Here is a 22,079-nt window from a genome sequence, read left to right on the forward strand (position 1 = left end):
CCGCTATCGCCTTTCCAGGGCTCGTCCAGAGCGCCCGGGCACGCCCAGCCTCGACTTGCCAGGCCGCAGCCAAACACGCCCGGGCAGGTCCAGACTCGCCTTTCCAAGGCTCGCCCTTGACACCCGGGCATGTCCGGTATAGCTTTTGCCGGGCAAACTTCCCGACATAAATGTGTATATATATTGCTGCCCGATAAACGGGCTGGGGAGAATACCTGAGCTGTTTTGTTTCAATAAAGCAACTCGGACGAATTCCGTCTTTGGTCGCGTCAATTCTTTCGACTCGCGTTGGAGCGCAGTTCCTTCATTGGTGACCTACCGACATGGATACGGCAGTGACGCTTAAACTGCCTACCTTCTGGGAGGCTCACGCGGCTGTTTGGTTTGCTCAGGCGGACTCTCAGTTCGCCCTGCGAGGCATCACCGCGGACGACACCCGCTTCCACCATGTTGTGGCGGCGCTCGGTTCCGCCACCGCGGCCCGCGCCTTGAGCCTCCTCGAGCACCCGCCGGCTGCTGACAAATACGACGCGCTGAAGACACTCCTCCTCGACGCTTTCGCCCTCTCACCGGCAGCACGCGCACGGCGCCTGCTCGCTCTGCCCGAGCTCGGCGACACGCGCCCGTCCGAGCGCATGGACTATATGCTCTCGTTGCTCGGTGAGCACTCTCCGGATTTTCTGTTCCGCGAGCTGTTCCTTCGCCAGCTGCCTCACCCGGTACGCCTCGCCCTGGCTGGCACGTTGATCACGGATTCCCGCGCCCTCGCCAGGGAAGCCGATAAGATCTCCTCGGCGGGCCAGCACATCGGCGCGGTTACCTGGAGCCCGCCGCCATCCGAGGCGACGCCCACGACACCCGAGCGCCCTGCGCGGTTGGAGGCCGAACTGCCGGTGCAACTGGCGGCCGCCACGCCGCACCGCCCGCTTCCGACACGACGGCCGGGGCCTCCACCTGACCGGGCGTGGTGTTATTACCACGCCAGGTTCGGACACAAGGCTCGGACGTGCCGGCCCCCGTGCACTTTCGGCAGGTCGGGAAACGGCCGGGCCAGCGTTCAATCCCAGCCATGAGCGCCGGCCACTCGGGCAACTTGCTGTTTATTCGGGACAAAGCGTCTGGGCAGCGTTTCCTGTGTGACACCGGTGCCCAACTGAGCGTCATACCCGCCTCCGAGCAGGACAGGCGGGACGCCGTTTGCGGCCCCTCTTTGGTCGCTGCTAATGGCTCGGCCATACGCACTTTCGGCCCACGCGCCGTCACCCTCTGCTTCGGCAGCGAGCGTTTTCAATGGACTTTTGTGACCGCCTGCGTCCCCATGGCTTTGCTGGGCGCCGACTTCCTCTGCGCGCACGGGCTGCTGGTCGACGTCAAACGTCGTCGCCTTGTCAACGCCGAGACCTTCAGCTCCCTGGCGTGCACAATGAGCAGCTCCGCGCCGACCGAACTGGCGTGCGCCCTCCCGGCAGTGAACGAGTTCGCTCGCCTGCTCGCGGAATTCCCGGCCCTCACGCGGCCGACGTTTTCGGCCGTCGCGGTGCGGTACGGGATCGAGCACCACATACCCACTACGGGCCCGCCGGTCTACGCCAGGGCCCGCCGCCTCGACCCGGCCAAGCTCGCCATGGCGAAGGCCGAGTTCGACGCGTTGGAGCACCTCTGCATCGTGCGGCGCTCCGATAGCGCGTGGGCCTCGCCACTGCACATCGTGCCAAAGCCGGGGGGTGGATGGCGCCCGTGTGGCGACTACCGCCGTCTCAACGACGCTACCACCCCCGACAGGTACCCGATCCCGCATATTCAGGACTTTTCCGCCCGTTTGGCGGGACGGGTCATCTTTTCGAAAATTGACCTGATACGGGGCTACCACCAGGTACCTGTCCGGGCAGCCGACGTCCCGAAGACGGCCGTCATCACGCCGTTCGGCCTGTTCGAATTTTTGCGGATGCCGTTTGGCCTCAAGAACGCGGCCCAGGCGTTCCAGCGCTTGATGGACGGCATGCTGCGCGACCTGCCGTTTCTTTTCGTCTATCTGGACGATATCCTCGTCGCCATCACGTCCCGTGCCGAGCACCTCCTCCACCTCCGAACACTGTTCGGTCGCCTCAGCGAGCACGGCTTATTTGTCAACCCGGTCAAATGCCACTTCGGCGCGACGACCGTTGACTTTTTGGGCCACCGCATCACCAAGACCGGGGCCGTGCCGCTGCCGACCAAGGTCGAGGCCATCACCACGTTCCCGCGTCCCCGTTCCATCAAGGCCCTCCAAGAGTTCCTCGGCATGGTGAATTTTTATCACCGATTCGTGCCCCGCGCTGCTCAGCTCATGCGGCCCCTTTACGAGGCCCTCCGGGGCAAGCCGGCCAAGCATGACATTGTTTGGTCCGCGGCCATGGACGCGGCCTTCGCCAGCGCCAAACGGGCCCTCGCCGACGCAACGCTGCTGGCTCACCCGGTGCTCAACGCGCCCATCGCCCTCACTACGGACGCCTCCAACTACGTGGTGGGCGCCGTCCATGAGCAATGGGTGGACGGGGTTTGGCAGCCACTCGCTTTTTTCAGCCGGCAACTCCGGCCGAACGAGTTAAACTACAGCACGTTTGACCGTGAGCTGCTCGGGCTATTCCTGGCCGTTCGCCATTTCCGACTCCTCCTGGAGGGCCGCCCGTTCACGGCTTTCGTCGACCACAAGCCGTTGGTCTACGCAATGGCTAAGGTCACGGAGCCGTGGTCGGCCCGCCAGCAGCGCCACCTCTCCGCCGTGTCGGAGTTCACCACAGACATCCGGCACGTCGCCGGCAAAGACAACGCCGTGGCCGACTGTCTTTCTCAGGCCAGCGCGAACGCGGTCCACCTCGGCGTGGACTTCGCGCTCATGGCGGCCGACCAGACCACCGACGCCTCGGTGCAGGCACTCCGTGCGGCGGACACGGGCCTCCGCCTGGCCGACATTCCCTTCGCGGGCACCGTCCTGCTCTGCGACGTCTCCCAGGGCCAGCCTCACCCCATCGTGCCCGTTTCCTGGCAGCGCCGCATCTTCGCCTCCATCCACGGCCTTTCTCACCCGGGCCGGAAAGCTTCTCAGAAGCTGGTGTCGGCGCGTTTCGTCTGGCACGGCCTTCGACGAAACATCCGCGACTGGGCCAACGCCTGCACGGCCTGCCAGCGGGTCAAGGTCCACCGCCACACCCAGGCCCCGCTGGCACCTTTCGCCATGCCTGAACGGCGTTTCGACCACGTCCACGTGGACCTGGTGGGTCCCCTGCCCCCCTCGCGGGGGTTCACCCACCTGCTCACCATGGTGGACAGGACCACCAGGTGGCCGGAGGCCATGCCCCTCGCCTCCACCACCACCGCCGACGTGGCGCAGGCATTCATCGCCACCTGGGTCGCACGCTTCGGCGCACCAGCGGACATCTTGTCCGACCGCGGCCCACAGTTCACGTCTGAGCTTTGGGGCGCGGTCGCCCGTTCGTTGGGGGTCACGCTGCACCGCACCACGGCCTACCACCCCCAAGCCAACGGGTTGTGCGAGCGGTTTCACCACTCCATGAAGGCCGCACTCATGGCCGGCCTTCAGGACGACGGTTGGGCCGACCCGCTGCCGTGGGTCCTTTTGGGCCTTCGCACGGCCCCCAAGGAAGACCTCCAGGCGTCCGCCGCCGAGCTCGTCTACGGCCAGCCGCTCCGCGTCCCGGGCGAATTCGTGCCCGACGCTACCAGTCCCTGGTCCGCCGCTCGCCAGCGCTCGGACATCCAGGAGGCCGCCCGACGATTTGCCCCCGTGCCGACGTCCCGCCACGGTGGCCCTCAGTCCTACGTCCCCCCGGCGCTTCGCACAGCGGAGTACGTCTTTGTGCGTCATGACGCGCACCGGGGGCCACTCCGGCCGCCGTACGACGGGCCCTTCCGGGTCCTGCGACGGGGCGACAAGTCTTTCATCGTCGACTTCGGCGGCCGGCCGGACCGGATTTCTGTGGACCGCCTCAAACCGGCGCACATGGACGTCGACCGACCACCACGGTTGGCCCTTCCTCCGTGGCGAGGCCGCCCCCCGTCCACAGTTCCCCCCGCTCGACCACCCACCACCACGTCGGACCCCTCCCCACGACCCTCCAGGGGTCGCTTCGGCCGGGTCATCCGGACCCCCCTTAAATTGACCCTGCTGGTGCAGGTCGATTCTGGAGGGGCGTGTATAGCGGTTACCGCTGGATGCACACAATCGCCTTGCACCGGCCAGAACACGGCCAGACGCGCCTCTCCCGGGCATGCCCGGACTCACTGTTCCCGGGCACGCCCGAACCTCCCGGGCACGCCCGGTCTCGTCTTTCCTGGGCATGCCCGCTCTCGCCTTTCCAGGGCTCGCCCAGAGCGTCCGGGCATGCCCGCTATCGCCTTTTCAGGGCTCGCCCAGAGCGTCCGGGCATGCCCGCTATCGCCTTTCCAGGGCTCGCCCAGAGCGTCCGGGCATGCCCGCTATCGCCTTTCCAGGGCTCGTCCAGAGCGCCCGGGCACGCCCAGCCTCGACTTGCCAGGCCGCAGCCAAACACGCCCGGGCAGGTCCAGACTCGCCTTTCCAAGGCTCGCCCTTGACACCCGGGCATGCCCGGTATAGCTTTTGCCGGGCAAACTTCCCGACATAAATGTGTATATATATTGCTGCCCGATAAACGGGCTGGGGAGAATACCTGAGCTGTTTTGTTTCAATAAAGCATCTCGGACGAATTCAGTCTTTGGTCGCGTCAATTCTTTCGACTCGCGTTGGAGCGCAGTTCCTTCAGACTGTTCATTCTTCCCAATAAGCTGGTACTCATTTTGCGCCGTCGGAAGGATGTCAAGCTGGGTGAACCCACCTAGCGTTATGTTTACGGCACGACAGAGGCTCAAATTCAGGACCCTAAGATCTTAAGCCAGCCACCTTAACCGTTAAGCCACCACCGGTCACTTTGTTTCGATGACTGTGCTAAAACTCAAATATTAAAGGTTTCTCTTAAAACCCGCATGTTGATGTTAGACCATTTGAGCCAAACTAAAGTCCTGAAACCCATTGCCTGCCGAGGAGCACTTAACCAGGCTATTCCGGAGAGTTTGAGGCCTTTTGTATATAGAGAGCCTGCGGGGAGTGCACGATGACCCGGGTAATCGCCCTGACTTTAAAAGCAGTGTGAGGTTGATGGGAGATATATATTTCATTCGTTAACCACCTGCGAGCCATTAGGCAGTAATTGAAGAAGTAATTACTTGATTATCCTGTATAATAGTGTGATGGTTACTGAAATACATAGGCCTACATACAGGCACATCTCCGATGTACCAAACACTGTCTTGGCTTTGGGCAAAGGTGTCAGCTTCCAAGCGCCGAAGCGAGTCGTGCGAGAAATGCCAAGTTGTTATCAGATTGTAAATTTCAAACCTACCTGGTTCATTAGTACCTCTTAGGAAGTGGTTATCTGACTGTCCTGTCTTGTCTGGCCTACATTTGGTGCTCGTCCACACTTTATGACTGCCTCTTAGTGCCCACATGGCAATTTACCACGAAGGCGCTTCCGATGAAATCCGGCGTTATCCGCCAAACTGAATAAAACAACTTAAACATGGGAGAAAAATCAAAGTTTTTCTTGAAATTTGACAACCTGATGCACATAGAAAGATCCAAATGTTGGTGGATAAAGCATGCAAAAGGAAAACCGCCACCACATTCACCACTTTCACCACATTCAAACTCTATCTCGACTCCCCACCACTGCCTTTCTTCATATCTACCAAATTGAATCCACTTGATGAATTTTCGCATTGAGATTTTTACATTTTTATTATTAGTTGTTCTTCCTTTGTTTGCCACGTAAACTCATTATTCTTCGTAATAGAAACAGCATACTTCTCCTTGTCCAATGCTGCCTAATCCCTCGATGCTTTCTGCTTCTTCATGTCGGTTCCCAATGGGTTAAATTGAACGTACAGGTACTCCATAGACGCATCGTCCGAGTGGGTGGAAATAAATCTCTTCTTTCCGCCAAGAGTGGATTGGAACACACCTTCGCCAGAATTCGGGGCAGGCAGAGAAAGTGCACACAGGTTAAATGATGTTTTTTCACCAGAATGAAATAAATTAAATAAAGATAAGGAAACCTTTTCTTTAATTTTTTCTTTTATTTTGAATTTTAAATTTTTTCTTGAATTAAAATAGAAGGGCCGTTTTTAAAAATTGCAGGTAGATTGCAAATGAGAGTCATTGCATTTTTGCTTGATGTTTTCGAGTTGGTCCCGTTTTGAAGACAAATAATTCACTTTTGAGTTGGACAATGTTTCCCCATTACATCTATGTTAATTATTGAATTGTCCCAATTATTAGTTTATCTTCCAAGTCTTTCACGAATCATTTGGTTAGGCCTGATGGTCAACGGAGAGTGAATTTTGCAGGAATTTATTTTTTGGTTACATTGCTGGCGATAACTTGTGGCTGAGTATATTTATTTATTTATTTATTTATTTATTTATTTATATTTATATATATACAAGCTGGGACCCCGATCCCGATCAGGTTATTTAGACGTTTGTAAGTCATCAATATGACATTTAAGGGCACAGCAAACATTAACCCGAGAGTGCACCACGGCAATGATGGCCCTAATGGCCTCATTTCCTAGTTTTATGTAGGTTTCTCCTCGCCCTCATGTTTTTGAGCAGACTCTTGTTGTCAATTTTTGAAAAATTATTTAAGATGAATGAAAACACATACAGTATATACAAAAACTGTCTTGTGGATTGTGGGTGGAGGAGGGGGGGGGGAGGGGAAGGGGTCGTGGGGGGAGATTTTTTTTCTTTTTTGTGCCGTGACAATGAAGAACCCACAACATGTATGCAGCATATGGTGGGGGTTGAACCAGCCGGAGTTATATATTTACGAGTCTGTCTGTCTGCCTGTGGGCAGGATATCTAAAAAGGTTATTGGCGGATTTTGATGAAACTTTGTGGACAGGTTGTGTTTGTGATAAGGACGAATTGATTTGATTTTGGTGAAGATCCGGATCTGGATCTGAGAATTTTAAATTGATTTTTCACCATTGAGAGATAGGCCAAAACGATATATAACAGGATATCTCAAAAGGTTATGGACGGATGCAGAAGAAACTTGATGGACAGGTTGGGTGTGAGACAAGGATGAATTGTGAGACAATTCTATTTTGGTAAAGATCTCTATCTGAATCCGGATACTATAATTTTTAAGGAATTCTTCACAATTGAGAGATAAGGTTCAAAAACGATATATAACACGATATGTCAAACAGGTAGAAATGGACGGATTCTGACAAAACTTAGTGGATGAGTTGGTAAGGTGACAATAACAAGCTGATTAGATTTTGTTCCTGGTTGGGATCCAAATTCGGCATATCATTGGGATCCAAAATGTAAAATGTTCATCATGGCAGAGGTATGCCCTCTAATTTTCTACGATTATCAGACTTGCACATGCACATACACATACATGAAGTGGGTTTCAATCACTTTCCCTGGAATGAGCACCTCGTCAAACTCGGACAGTGTACAAGAGGTTTATTTTATAGATAAGAATACATGCATGGAAGATGTTAGTGTGGCGTATAAGCTAGTACCACCATAATTATATAACATCACAGTGACATCATGGTCCTCCACAGCCGGCCCCAACATCTCAGCGAGCCACAACCTGTAGTCGGCTTAATATACTTTCCTCAAGGACCAAGGAACTCAAAACAACATATTTTGTTCATCCATTCCCAAAGACACAGACTGCCACCCCAAAGAGAAACTATGCAAAGTTGACAGGGCAGGATAAGCCTCATTCGGAAAGAATGTTTCGCCAAGGCCCTACATACTCATACACATACACACATACGCACACATGCACACATACACACACACACACACACGCACATTCACATACACATATACACACACACATATACACACACACACACACACACACACACAGACACACACACACAGACACACACACGCACACATACACATACGCACACATACACACACATGCACACATACACACACACACATACGCATACACAAACACACATAAACACATACATACAGATAATTTCCTTGTTCGAGAGTGGGATTTTTATTTGGGGGGAGGGATGGGACTCCTTGTGACACACTCAAACCTGTCCACCAAATTTCAGCTGAATCCATCCATAGCTTTATGAGATATCATGTTCACAGACACAGGAAGACAAACGGGGGTGCTTACATAACCTGCGTCCACCTTTGGTGCCAAAACAAAAGTGCCAATGCCAAAATCAAACATGCGCGTTTGAATGTGATTATTTTAATTCAAATGATGTTGATTCTAAGTTGAAGACCTGATTGGAAGTCACAAAGTAAGACTAGGTATGCAAAATTATTACAGACATGGATTGTTATCATACTGTAGATGGAGTTCCTATTTCTGGCTCATTTCACCCAAACCAAAAATTTGACTTCATTATTTCTTCCACTCAAGTCTTCAATTGCAAAATAAATTGTGTTTCAGCTTCAAACTCAGTATCCGTGTTATTTGCCCTGTCCTCCGCTGATGTTTGATTTTTGTCATCCATTTTGTGTGTAATGTACTTTCCATGGCATGGTCGATGAGGTACACACCTGCTCTTCACACACTTAGAGGCTCGGATTCATGACATTAAGTCGAAGCCACATACACACATTCACCTGTAAGAAAGTGCTGAGTTTGAGCTGTAGGTTTTATTGTGCACTTTCTCCGAGGCTCCAAATGTATCTTCACCCTCGCCTGAGGGTAGGGTATTGCATTTGAGTCCGTTTGTCTGTCTGTCTGTCTGTTTGTTTGTCTGCACAGAATAAATATGATTTTCTCTGCAACCGTTGTTCCGATTGACAGGAAATTTTCACCATAGGTGCAACTCCACCTGTATAATTTTCTAATGATAATTATAACGTCATAGGTCACGTGGTTTGGTCGCAATCTTGGAAAAACGAAAAACGAAAAACTTTGCACCTCTATATCTCCGAAAGTGCTGAACAGAAAAAAAATTGAGACATGGCTCATTGTAAAGAACTCTCCATGGGGAATAAAATATGTTAATGATGATGTCATAGGTGCCTCCATTATGACGTCATAATTCGACAAGTACAAAACATCATCCGTTCAAGATGAAATTTCTTGAGCATAATCTCTGGGTAAATTGGTGGAGAAAAAAAATGATGACGTCACCAGTCACGTGGTTCGGCCGCCATATTTGTTTAAACACAAAAGCCTTAAGAACCACTGAAAACACATCCTGGCGAGGGTCTGCAATCTCTGATTGCTCTTTCTTGTTTGCTTTTGTTTCTTGATAATGTCTCCAAACGGCTATGACCTGAAAATGGCATGGGTTTTGGTCGTAGGATAGCTTGTTAATAGTGTGAGTCTTCGTTTTCAACGAATCTCTCCCCTTCGTTGGTGTGCTCACTAAGCATTGTGTGTTGTGCGATGGCTGTATAGTCCAATGCGGTACCCACAGCATCATCTACCGCAAACATCGCAGGTACAGATAGACTTGTCATTGCAGAGATGGACATGTTACGCCAAGCTGACCTGTTTGTGGCCTGATGTTCCCTGGTGACAACTGGGATGGCACAAGGCTTGAGTGTGGACTTAAGGACGTGCTAATATCACTTCCTTTGTCCACCACGTGATCGTTTGCCAAATTTAAGTTGTCCATAGAAAAGTGCTCTTGGGATTCTATAGGTTCTTCCATGCGTGTGTGAGGTGTCCTGACTGGCGAAGTTTGGCTTGCATTTGGAAATACTCAATTCCTTGGATACGACAGTGGTCTAGGATTGAGGTGTTAGGTATTCTGTCTCGCCAGGTGATGCCAAGAATCGTGCGAAGGCATCGCATATGGAATTGATTAAGGTATTTGCTATAAGCCTGGTGTTGGCTGAGCGGTTAGGGTGCCAGCTTGGGATACTAGGATCCTGGGTTTGAATCCCGGTCGAACACTGAATTAATGCCAGGGGGTTCCATCATCCATTGGATGGCTGGATGATAAGTCATAGGAACTGTCTGCAAGCACTGGACCTTGGTGGATGTTGAAGATCCCACAGTCTTTCATGAAGGGTAGGCCAGTAGCTGCCGACACGCTGTCAAATTTCAAATTGCTGCCCAAAATTGCCTTCAGTTGAATGTCAGGTCAACTGAGCTGGGTCGTGAAATACCTGGGCCGCAAACTTTCAAAACCATGCCTGGCCACACAAATTGGAAAAGATTTGGGTAGTTGTCGTAATAGTCAGATAAATTGAAGGCGATCTCGTAACCATGCACCATCCATGTTCCTGCAGGTCACATTTACTAGAGGAGATCAACTTTCACTTTGAAGTTTGTTCACAAAAGTTTGGGCAATGTATGCGATTTGATTGGATGAACCACCCTACTCTTCACTGAGCGTTGGTGCTGCTGAAGAAATTTCTTGACAAGGGTTATATTACTGGGTGGTTTGCCATTGCCTTCCCAGTGCTTTTTCCCCTGCTCTATCCTATTAAATACTGAGTGTCAAGCAAGTAAGCAGCACAAACCTTTTTTTTAAAAGTCCTTGGTATGACTCGGCCGGGTTTTAAACTTAAAACTTAAAAACGAAAACTTAAAAAACAAAATAAACTTCAAAGCCGGGGTTGAAACTTAGGTTCAGGCACCAACGACCTCCCAGAGTCAGAGCGGATGCCAGAGTCAGAACTGTCCGGACTCGGAGGACAGTTGTACGTAGATTTTTTTGTTTTTGTAGACAAAGTCGAGGCTCGTGTAAGAGCTAACACATTAAACATAAACGGACACATAAAATATATAATAAAGGGAGCGGGAGACAAGAGAGGGGAGAGAGGGACGCACACAAGCACAACAACAGCAGAGAACAAGGACATCAGGAGATCTGTGGAAGGTAGAGGGATGGGGAGGTGAAGGAGTGTACGGTATAAAACAAGTGTTTGTTTAAAACAACACAAGGTATAAAAAGGTATAAAATGTATAAAAGATGTATAAAAGGTATAAAATGTAGAAAAGATGTATAAAAGGTATGAAAAGGTATAAAATATATAAAAGATGTATAAAAGGTATAAAAGATGTATAAAAGGTATAAAATGTATAAAAGATATAAAAAGGTATAAAAGATGTATAAAAGGTATAAAAAGGTATAAAATGTATAAAAGATGTATAAAAGGTATAAAACGTATAAAAGATGTATAAAAGGTATAAAATGTATAAAAGATGTATAAAAGGTATAAAATGTATAAAAGATGTATAAAAGGTATGAAAAGGTATAAAATATATAAAAGATGCATAGAAGGTATAAAATGTATAAAAGATGTATAAAAGGTATAAAATGTATGAAAGATGTATAAAAGGTATAAAAAGGTATAAAATGTATAAAAGGTATAAAAAGGTATAAAATGTATAAAAGATGTATAAAAGGTATAAAATATATAAAAGATGTATAAAAGGTATAAAATGTATAAAAGGTATCAAAGGTATATTTAAAAGGAATAAAAATGTATAAAAGGTATATATAAAAGGTATAAAAGGTATATTTAAAATGTATAAAAGGTATAAAAGGTATATTTAAAAGGTATAAAAATGTATAAAAGGTATATTTAAAATGTATAAAAGGTATATTTAAAAGGTATAAAAATGTATAAAAGGTATAAAAGATATATTTAAAATGTATAAAAGGTATAAAATGTATAAAAGGTATATTTAAAAAGTGTAAAACAAGTGTAAAACAAAAAAGCTACTAGGAATTTCAGGAATGATGTCGGAGATTGAAAGAGGTGGATTTGGGGTGTATTAACGGGGTGTTTGCCTTTTTAGCATCAGTAACCAATACCCATAATCAGATGTGCCCTCAGTGCACGTGCTGAAAATGAAGATGGCAGGAGTGAGATAACCAACTGTGTGGAAGAGGGAATAATTGATCATCGGTCTGATGATTTAAAACAGCATCATCGTGATTGCCTGTCATGGATGTAGTGATTGCCTGTCGTGGATGCATACAAACCTCAGTGACAAACCAAAGTGCAGGCCTGAATTGAATCGCCCTCATCCAATGTTGAATTGCCTGGTTATGATAGTCCGCCATGCGTGGAGCCACAAAGTTTACTGACATGAACGAGTGAGCGACGACCTCCATTACACAGGCCAGCTGCACAAGGTTCTCGAAACAGGGTTGTAGCTTGTGTAGTGGATGTAATCCCACTGACTTGCAATTGATACTCCCAGTACCAAATCCTAAGGATGACGGAGCTCCGGGACTCGGACTGACAATATTCCGATGCGCATGGATGGCAGGTCGCGTGTCGTGTGAGGGTTCCTACCTCCAGGCTTTGCTGCGCGACACAAACTCACCTCGTTCCATTATGTAGTAATAGCGGTGATGTGTGCGTGGCAGGGTGTTGGGAGTTTGAGTGCCAGGCTGCCCGTCGCATTGCGGGCTGCTCGTGAGGAGACTGGAAATTGAACCCTCAGCGTTGCGGTGCCCGCTGTGCATTATCGGGACCTGCCGGAATAGGTTTCCGCGTGCCCTCGTTGGCTCGTGCCCAAAGCTGGATAATTATTGGCAATTACCTCCATGAAACGTGGAGAAAAGCCTGTTATCTGGCCACACGATTCCGGCAGCAAGTCCTCTTCCTGCAATGCAGGCCGACGTTTGGTAATTCCTATTTCAGAGCAATGTCCTCGCCATAAAGATTAAAGCTAACCAGATCAGTTAGGTTCCCAACAGTTATCGGACTGTTACATCAGATTATTGTTATAGTGCTGGAGGCTGGAGGCATTACCCAACACCTGTCGTTCACTGCTATCACATAGGACTCTCTGGTCCAGAGGAAGTCCATCTAGCGCTTGTGCGTCCGCAACATGTTTTGGACGCTTGTTTCAGAAGAATGTTTTTGTACGAGATTATTTACCCAGAAGTGGTTTAACATCGGCAATGAGCACAACTTATCTTACAATGACTCCTGATACAAGTTGTATAGTAAGAAGAAGAAAGAAAAGAACCACTTTTAGAGGCCATTACCCCCCCCCCCCCACCCCCCCAGAGCAAGGGTTGGCCTTTTTTGTGCACCATGGTCCCCTTTTTGAAGCAATGTTTTATGGCCAGTTGACCTTCCTGCTGCCAACCCTGTTAGTCGCCTCTTGCGACACACAGGGATTACCAGTTAACTGGTACTCAATTTGCCAACCTCGGAAGGATGACAGGCTGAGTCAACCCCCCTGCCGTTAATTCAGCGATCGACCGGGATTCGAACCCAGGATCCTAGGATCCCAGGTCCGGCACCCTAACTGCTAAGCCAACACTAGACTTTCTGTATAGTAAGAAGCATCTGGGTAATACTGGATAGTCATTACAACTCCCTCTTTGAACAACTTGCATTTACGCACAGTTGGGTGCCTTGAAGAGATGCTCAAACTGAAAGTTTCCAGCTTTTCCTCTTCGTTAATTAATTAATCGAATTGAAGCGCACAATGATGTGTATTCTCCGGAATCATTAAATTTTCATTAACGACTGATGCAATCATGTGTGGTTAAACATCTGTGGGCCTCATCCACAAACCTGTGTGCGTCTGCCTGCTCCAAACAGGCAGGCCCGTGCTGTCTGTTCTACATTTAACTGGTTTGACTACCTGTGAGACTCCTGTGGAAACCTCTTATTCAGTTGGACTCTGCACTAAGGCCGCAGCACAGGAGCAGTTTCTACTTTGGTCTCTGAAGAACTTTGACGTGCCTCTGGTGGGCCGCGCTGGCAGACGACGAAGCCCTTTGCATAAACCAAATTTGATTTTTCCGATGTTGTTTTTCCAAAACACCACAGGGGAAGGGTCGAGGCCAAAAACTGAGAGGCTGCCCAAGGTGAAAAAGCAAAGAAAGAAGAATGCAAGATGTAATAATTAAATGAAACAAGCATTCTAAGTATTGCGCTGTAATACATGTCCCCTACCGGCATTGGGTAGCACTGTCATAGAAGACAGTATTATGACTTACCGCACTCCAAATTATAGTCCGGAAAACTGTTGGGGAAATTCCCAAAGTTCAAAGTGCCATAACTTTGTCAAAAATGATCGAAACGTCGTGAAGTTCGAACTTGATCTGTAACTTATCATGAGGAAACCATGTGCCAAGTTTGAAATCATTAGCATTAAGAGTTTAGAAAACAAAGTCCGGAAAAACTGTTCTTTGCGTGACGGACTGACAGACTGACAGACAGAGGGACGGAGTGCGAACCTATAGTCCCTTCCGGTGTACACCGGTAGGGGACTAATAACAATGGTATTCATAGAATACTTACCCTGTGCACGTGGTCAACTTGGTGCGAGCCAACTCTTCAGTTTTTAAAGTTTTTTTCTTTGATCCAATATGGCTGCCAGATCACGTGAGCGATTACATCATAAATTTATATTCTCTAATATAATTGTTGCATAGATCACGCTCAATAAATTTCCAACTGATCAGACTATGGGTTGTCCCTGTCGAATTATGATGTCATAATTAAGGCACCAATGACGTCATCATTCACAACAGCTATTCCCCATATGGAGTTCTTTACAATGAGCCACGTTTAATTTTTTTTCATGGAGCAGTTTTGGAGATGTTGAGGTGCAACTTTCTTTGGTTTTTCTAAGATTTGTCCAAGTTTTTTTTCTAAGATGGTGCCTGTACCATGTGACCTATGACGTCATAATTATCATTAAATAATTATACAGCAGAAGGTAAATTCTGTGGTGAAAATTTCGTGTCCATCAGACCAACAGTTGTAGAGAAAAAAAATTCATACTGATCGGCTGAAGTGTTATACTTGTCGAATTATGACGTCATAAAGAAGGCATATCTTATTCCCGGGATAATCCTATGAGTACTTCACAATGAGCCTTGTTTCAACTTTTTCCATTGAGCGGTTTTGGAGATATAGAGGTGTAACGTTTTTCCAAGATGGCGTCTGTACCACGTGACCTATCTTGTTCACGGACATCATCATTATGAATAAAAATAATTCTACATGCGCAGGCGCTCCTATTGTAAAATATTGTGTGAATCGGACAACCGGTTGCCGAGAAAGTTAATTTTAAAAAACTTCGATGCAGTAGGAGGCCATTGGGCCATACCAAAGTCTGTGCTATTATTACCGATGTATGTTTGTTTGTCTGTACTCTATTCTGATGTAAAAGCAAGGAAGCAGCATGTACCACTTTTAAAGTCTTTGATATCATTCGGCTGGAGTTCAAACAACATACCTCCCAAACCTAGTGTGGATGCTTCAACTGGTATGCCACTGGGGCTTCAACCGGTATGCCACTGGGGCTGGTTAAAACTGAGATCGATTGATTCCTAAATTGTTGCAAGTTGAGATAAGTCAGCCACACCCTGCTGGGGACACTGCTCCAGAGAGAGGCAGTACAGGGGAAGAAGAAGGAGGTATGCTGATTGGTATGGAGGGAAGGAAGGGAAGGTAACACAGAAAGAACCACCTCTAGAGGCCATTTTCCCCCGCTGAGCAGGGGTTGGCCCTTTTTGGGCACCGCGGTCCCCTTTTTGAAGCAATATTTTACGGCCGGATGCCCTTCCTGCCGCCAACTCTGTTAGTCGCCTCTTGCGACACCCAGGGAATTACCAGTGAACTGGTCCTCAATTTGCACCACCTCGGAAGGATGACAGGCTGAGTCAACCCCTATGGCATTAATTCAGCGATCGACCGGGCTTCAAACCCAGGATCCTAGGATCCCAAGCCGGCACCCTAACCGCTAAGCCAACACCAGGGTCGGAAGGTAACACGAAAAGGGTGATCAAGTATATGCTTGTCAGGTTATACTTCCCTTCCCTCCATACCAATCAGCATACCTCCTTTTTCTTCCCCTGTACTGCCTCTCTGATGAACAGGGTGGAGAAGAGAAGGGACAGAAATGGAGAGTTCGACAGAGCTCGGTAGTAGCAGTAAAAGAGGCACAGGGAAGAGACCGTTCGATGTTGGGCCAAAGGTGTTAGATGGCTAGACAAATTAGCATCTTTAATCAGTGGACCAGCCTTGGTTTGAACATGGTACAGATGACTGAGGTAGGAGTGGCACCACCCCAGACATGGGAGCAGTATTCCATCATCGGTTGTCTGACATGATATTTGTAGAAGGTAAGAAGCTGATGGGGGAGTTGAAGTACTTACGAGCTCTGAAGAGAAAACTACATTTCTTAGAGACATATTTGGTGATATTGAGGATGTGAGGTTGCCAGGGGAGATTGTAGGACCTGGAGACGCCGCATATTAATAGAGAAGCACTGCTGGAGTTGAGAGCTGGACAAGAGAAGAGGAGGATAGGTTGTGTTACTCTTGCTGGATATAAGGAAGGTTTGAGTCTTGGAATGATTGAAGGACAGGAGGTTGTCGGAGCCCCATTAGAGGATGCGTTTGAGATCACAATCGATGGAGGAAACAATTGAGAGGCGATCAGCAGCAAGGTACTGGGAGCAGGTGTAGTGGGATTTATAACTGGTCTAGTAGTGGAGAGTGCAATCATCAGCAAAGGAATGAACGGGACTGTTAGTACCTGTGAGGTCTTTTATATAAAGAAGAAAGACGGGGGGCAAAATGCCAGAACCTTGAGGGTCACCAGAACTAATGTGTTGGGGTCATATAGGGCACCATCAATACACATAAAGTAGATTGCCCAGCGAGGAAGTTGGAAAACCAGGAGATAACATGATGCTGAATGCCATACATTGGGAGCTTCGCTAGGATTTTCATTGCAATGGGTTTCTTAACCCTCGGATGCAGTGATTGGGCCGCGGAGGCCCACAAGGTTTTTTTTGTTGCAAAAACTATGCTGTGCAATGTTTTTTTTGGAATGAGCCTAATTTTCACCGACTTTCATGTTGTTACACAAAATTCAGTGACATAAATAAATAAAAAATTCATTCAGGCTCGTGGGAAAATCTTCATTCTTCACTTATAACCCGAAAATCCGACATGAATGCAGGCCTGGGGCCTTCGAGGCCCCGCACAAATGTTGTTGTACTACTATGTTATATTATTACTTTCTTGATATGAGCCTCATTATATGCTCCTATAACTTGGTTACAAATAATTCAGCGACAAAAATATGAAAATTTAAAAAACTTTACACGAATACATTAGTGGGGTCTCAGAGGCCCAATGGCTGCATATTTGTAGGATTTTTGACAGTTGTGGACATATACACTCTAAATAAAAGGATTAGTGAATCATATTTTTGGAGAAAATACTCCTCCATGAGCCTCCACGTTTTAGAGAAAAAAAGTTGAAAAACAAGAACAAAAAAATTTTTTTGCAAAAAAAAGAAAAAAGATTCATTACTTGTATGGGATTCTTCCACCTAATAGGATCAATGATTCACATTTTCTGAGAAAATACACACCCATGAGCATCGACTTAGATTGAAAAAGGATATGAAAGAAAAAAAATCTATAAAAAAAAACAAAAACAAAAAAACATTACACGAATACATCCGTTGGGCCTCCAGGCAAAATGGCTGCGTTTATGTAGGATTTTTGACGCCTGCATCTAAGGGTTAAAAGTATACGGGATGATGGAATATATGATTTTGAGGAATTAAGAATATATTAGTTTGCTACTTGCAGTTTTTATAAACCAGTTGCATCATACTGCTGTCACCTTTTTCTTCGGCAGGTCGGAGTGAAAGAATAACAAGGCACGCATGAAGAAGAAAGGACCTCGTGCACTTCTGGCTATACTGAGGGTAACGTCTGATCGAAGCTTCTGTACTCCAGAAAACTTTGGAGAAGAAAGTGATGGGACTGAAATAATATTGTGGCCACAATTAAGAATCTGGAACTGTAGGATAGGAGAGCCTGCTCGGAAGGGGCTGGGATTAGGTTGGAAAAATCAAAGGTGGGAAGGTGGATTCCAAAGGAAGAAGCATCAACTAGGTGGATGTCTGTGGAGGGATTGAGAGTGTACCAGCAAACAGGCCGTGGGCCGTGGTGTTGTTGGTGATGGAGGCGAAGCGGGCAGGCCCTGTGGTCGTGGCCGATGCCGGCGGCTCTGAGTACAGCGATGTATCGGAGTCGGACAGCTCACGTGCAGAGGAGCCCGATGGAGTCTTCGAGGCGCCCGTGTCTCCACCGCGGCCAGGAGACCACCTTGAGGACATCCAGCAGAACACTATGGTTGTACGAGTTGGCATTCCTGATTTGCAGCAGACGGTGAGTGCCGCCCTCCTCTCCCATCCCTTGACCCAAAACCTCACATTACTTTCCTCAAGTTCTAAAAAGTTGCTTTCCTGGTGGTCCTGCTGGGAAATGATACATACAAGTCAAGAATCATTTACTGAAGTCTAATAGTGAAAGCAAGATGTGTGAGAATCGTTTTGTGTTTAGAGTGGTGGTACTACAGAGAAAAGACTGTTAGGCTTACTAATCTGGTGTTTTCATACTAGTACTCCTCCTTCCAGTAGCTAGGCCTTTGCAGAGTCAGATGCTGAAGATGATCTGCGTTAACTTTTGTCAAATCATAAAAGTCCATCATAATAAGTCATGTTTATTTATATTGGAGTGTTTATTTTGGTGCGGATTTTGTTCAGTTATTCCTGCAAAAAATGTACCATATAAATTCGATAGAAAATTTCTACAGATGTTCTATAGAACCCGTCGAAAGAAATTCTATAGTACTTTAGGACCAAGGTCTATAGCACGGTTCCATAAAATTTTTCCATAGAAATACTGTAAAAATTCTATAAAAAATAGAATCGATATTAAAAGTCGATATTTACCTCCGCTACCAAAGGTGGATGGAGGAGGTTATGTTTTCACCCCGGTCTGACTGTCTGCTTGTCTGTGAACAAGATATCTCAAAAGTTTGTGGACGGATTCGGACGAAATTTGGCAGAGAAGTAGTGTATGTTGTAACAAGGACGAAATTATTCGATTTTGGTGAAGATCCGGATTCGGATCCGGCTACAAGAACTTTTTAAGTGATTCTTCACCATTGGGAGATGGGGACAAAACCGATATATAGCAGGATATCTCAAAAAGGTGTGCACGGATTTGGACGAAACTTGATGGATTTGGATGAAACTTGATGGATTTGGATGAAACTTGATGGATTTTGATGAAACATGATGGATTTGGATGAAACTTGATGGATTTGGATGAAACTTGATGGATTTGGATGAAACTTGATGGATTTGGATGAACCTTGATGGATTTGGATGAAAGTTGATGGATTTGGATGAAACTTGATGAATTTGTATGAAACTTGATGGATATGGATGAAACTTGATGGATTTGGATGAAAGTCTCCCACCTGATAGATTTGGATGAAACTTGATGGATTTGGATGAAACTTGATGGATTTGGATGAAACTTGATGGATTTGGATGAAACTTGGTGGACAGGTTGGGGCTGTGACAAGAACAAGCCCATTGGATTTTGGTTCAGCTCCGAATCCAGATCCGGCCTATCAGTGGGATACAAACCATAAACCATAAAGCTTTCAGAATCATTGGAATCACCCACGATGAAGCTAACTCTGAGGGCCTTTCACTCACTCGCCGCAGACAGGTAGGTGGTCTTTCTGTCTTATACCGACTCCTCTCCAGCCTTGCTCCCCCAGCTCTCTCTGGGCTCTGTCCCCCAAATATTCCGAGAGGTCGCACAAGTTCTGCCTGCAACCCTCTTCTGGTGAAATTGCCAAAATCAAGACTCTCTGCTCACCTTCACTCCTTCATTCCTCTTTTCTCCCACCTCTGGAACAAACTCCCTCACTCTCTTCAATCCCACTCCTCCCTCCAGGTCTTTAAAACAGCTGTTCACCACCATTTCTTATCTTCCCCCATCCAAAACCTTGATTTTTTCTACCCCCGTTAAAACACCCCAGATCTACTTTTTTGAAATACCAACTTCTTTCCTGGAAGTCCTAACAGTGTCCATGTGGTTTTTTTTTTTTACCTCTCCCCTCACCCCCTTTCCGTACCTCACCCCCCCCCCCCCCCAAGCCCTCTCCCTCCCACAGATGTCCCGATGTCCCTGCTCTCAAATGTTGTACTTGTGTGCTTCCCTCTCTCTCCCCATCTTGTCTCCCACTCCCTTTATCTTTAGTTTTGTGTCAGTTTGTCTCTTTGTGATTAATGTTAGCTCTTACACGAGCCTCGATCTTGTATACAAAAAAAAAAGGAAAAAAAACTCGACGCCATTCAGTAGAGCGCATACTCCCACCGTGGGTTTAGTTGGAATAATACGTTTAGTTTAACATCCCCTCTCCCCAAAACAATAAATGAAAAAGAAAGTAAGCCCTAACTGTCAGAGAATTAATTTTGATATATCTCGGAATTAGAGGAGAAAAACATCATTTAAGAATAAGAATAAAAGCTTTAATGCAGTAAAACAGAAAAACCTTTCCCAAAAAAATTCCTGGATCCGGAATAATATCCTGAGCTTCACCAAAAGCTAATTAATTCTTCCTTATCCCAAGGGCAATCATCCCACCAACTTTCATCCAAATCCGTTCAGAACTTTTCCAGATATCTTGTTCACACACACACACACACACACACACACACACACACACACACACACACACACACACACACACACGGACGGACACGATCGAATGCATTACTCCCTGGCGGGAGTAAAAACTGTTCAGCCTGGCGTAGGTATGCTCTTTACCGAATGCCGTTCTAGTTTCTTCAGAATTTATATATAACCTGGTCTTAAAGTACTCCAGAATTTCTAAAGAACGTCTAATTTATTTATTCCATGGAACATCCGTTCTCTGCAGAGTTCTATAATTATTTTCTATGGATCTTCTCTCGACCGTCTAATGAATTCTATTGAAGAACCGACCTCTCCCCAGAGTTCTATAGAATCCATAGGTTCCATGAAAATTATATTGAGTTCTGTATAAATTCGACAGAACATATATTTTTTTGTATTCAGTATTCAAGTGCTAAACAGTCTTGCATATTTATTCTGTCTTCAAAATCGAAACTTATGGAAGAGCTATAACGAAGAACAGAACAGCTAGAACAGGGTATAATGGGGTCATGGGGTTGTGAAGGTCTGTTGGGTCTATGGGGTCTACAGGATCTTAAGGGTCTTAGGGTTATAAAAGGTCTCAGGAGTCTTACTCTCAGGAGTCTTAGTCTTAGGAGTCTTAGCGGTTTTAGGGGTCTTATGGGCCTTAAGGGTCTATATGGTCTAAGAGTCATAACGGAGTCTTATAGGAAATATAGAGTCTTCGGGGTATTATGGGTCTCAGTGTTGTACATATAACAGGGTCTATAGGGTCTGCAAGGTCTTCGGGGTCTATAGTGTTGAAGGGTTCTAACGGTTCTAAAAGGTCTTAGAGGTCTTAATGAGTCTTAGTGGTCTTAGAGGGTTTTAGGGGTGTAAAAGGTAAAAAAAAAAATCTAAAGGGGTCTAAGGGTCCAAACAGAGTTTAATGGATGTAAATGTCTAAAAGGTCTAACAGTCAATGGGTCAAAGTGGTCTAAAGGGTGTAAAGGTTGAAAGGGTCCAAAGGAAAGGGGGGAGCTTAAAAAGGGCCTTAAAAGGTCCAAAGGGTTTAAAAGGTCTAATATGGGCTAAAGGGGCTAAAAGGTCTAATATGGTCTAAAGGGGCTAAAAGGTCGAAGGGCTTTGAAGATCTAAATGTCGAAAAGTTATGTTCCAAAAGTCCATAATTAATAGACATAATTAATATACGCAGTCAAGGTCCAATAATATAATATGTAATTAATAGATGTTCTCATGGTCGAAATCACATTCAAATAGTACGTAATTAATATACATACTTACAGTACATGGGTTGACTAATACTAAAACTAAAGTATGTACAGGAAATGAAGAAGAACCCAGAAACGGAAACCCATTTTCACCCCCATAAAAGTGTAAACAAAGAGACGTGCTCGTTGTATTGTAGTGGATCAATTTCTGTAGCCAACAGAAATGGATTGGAGAAGGATATTGAATGTCTTAAGGAAGAATGCAGTTGGCTATGCTGTTCTTGTGAATCAGTTGTGGCAATATTACGCTGAAATCTACGCTGAAACCCACG

The 22,079-nt window shown here is 46.7% G+C and overlaps 1 protein-coding gene across 1 annotated transcript in view; it reads left to right on the top strand.

Annotated features, from left to right (window-relative positions):
- Positions 1-22,079, top strand: part of LOC137432284 (SH3 and multiple ankyrin repeat domains protein 2) — a 910,319-nt gene that overhangs the window by 145,170 nt on the left and 743,070 nt on the right. The window contains 1 exon segment of the mRNA XM_078782990.1: positions 17,691-18,226. Coding sequence (XP_078639116.1) covers positions 18,017-18,226 — 210 coding nt within the window. The 5' untranslated portion in view covers positions 17,691-18,016.

This window comes from Myxine glutinosa, chromosome 8 (genome assembly GCF_964187855.1).
Source record: "Myxine glutinosa chromosome 8, kmMyxGlut1.1, whole genome shotgun sequence".
In the NCBI taxonomy this organism is placed as follows: Eukaryota; Metazoa; Chordata; class Myxini; order Myxiniformes; family Myxinidae; genus Myxine; species Myxine glutinosa.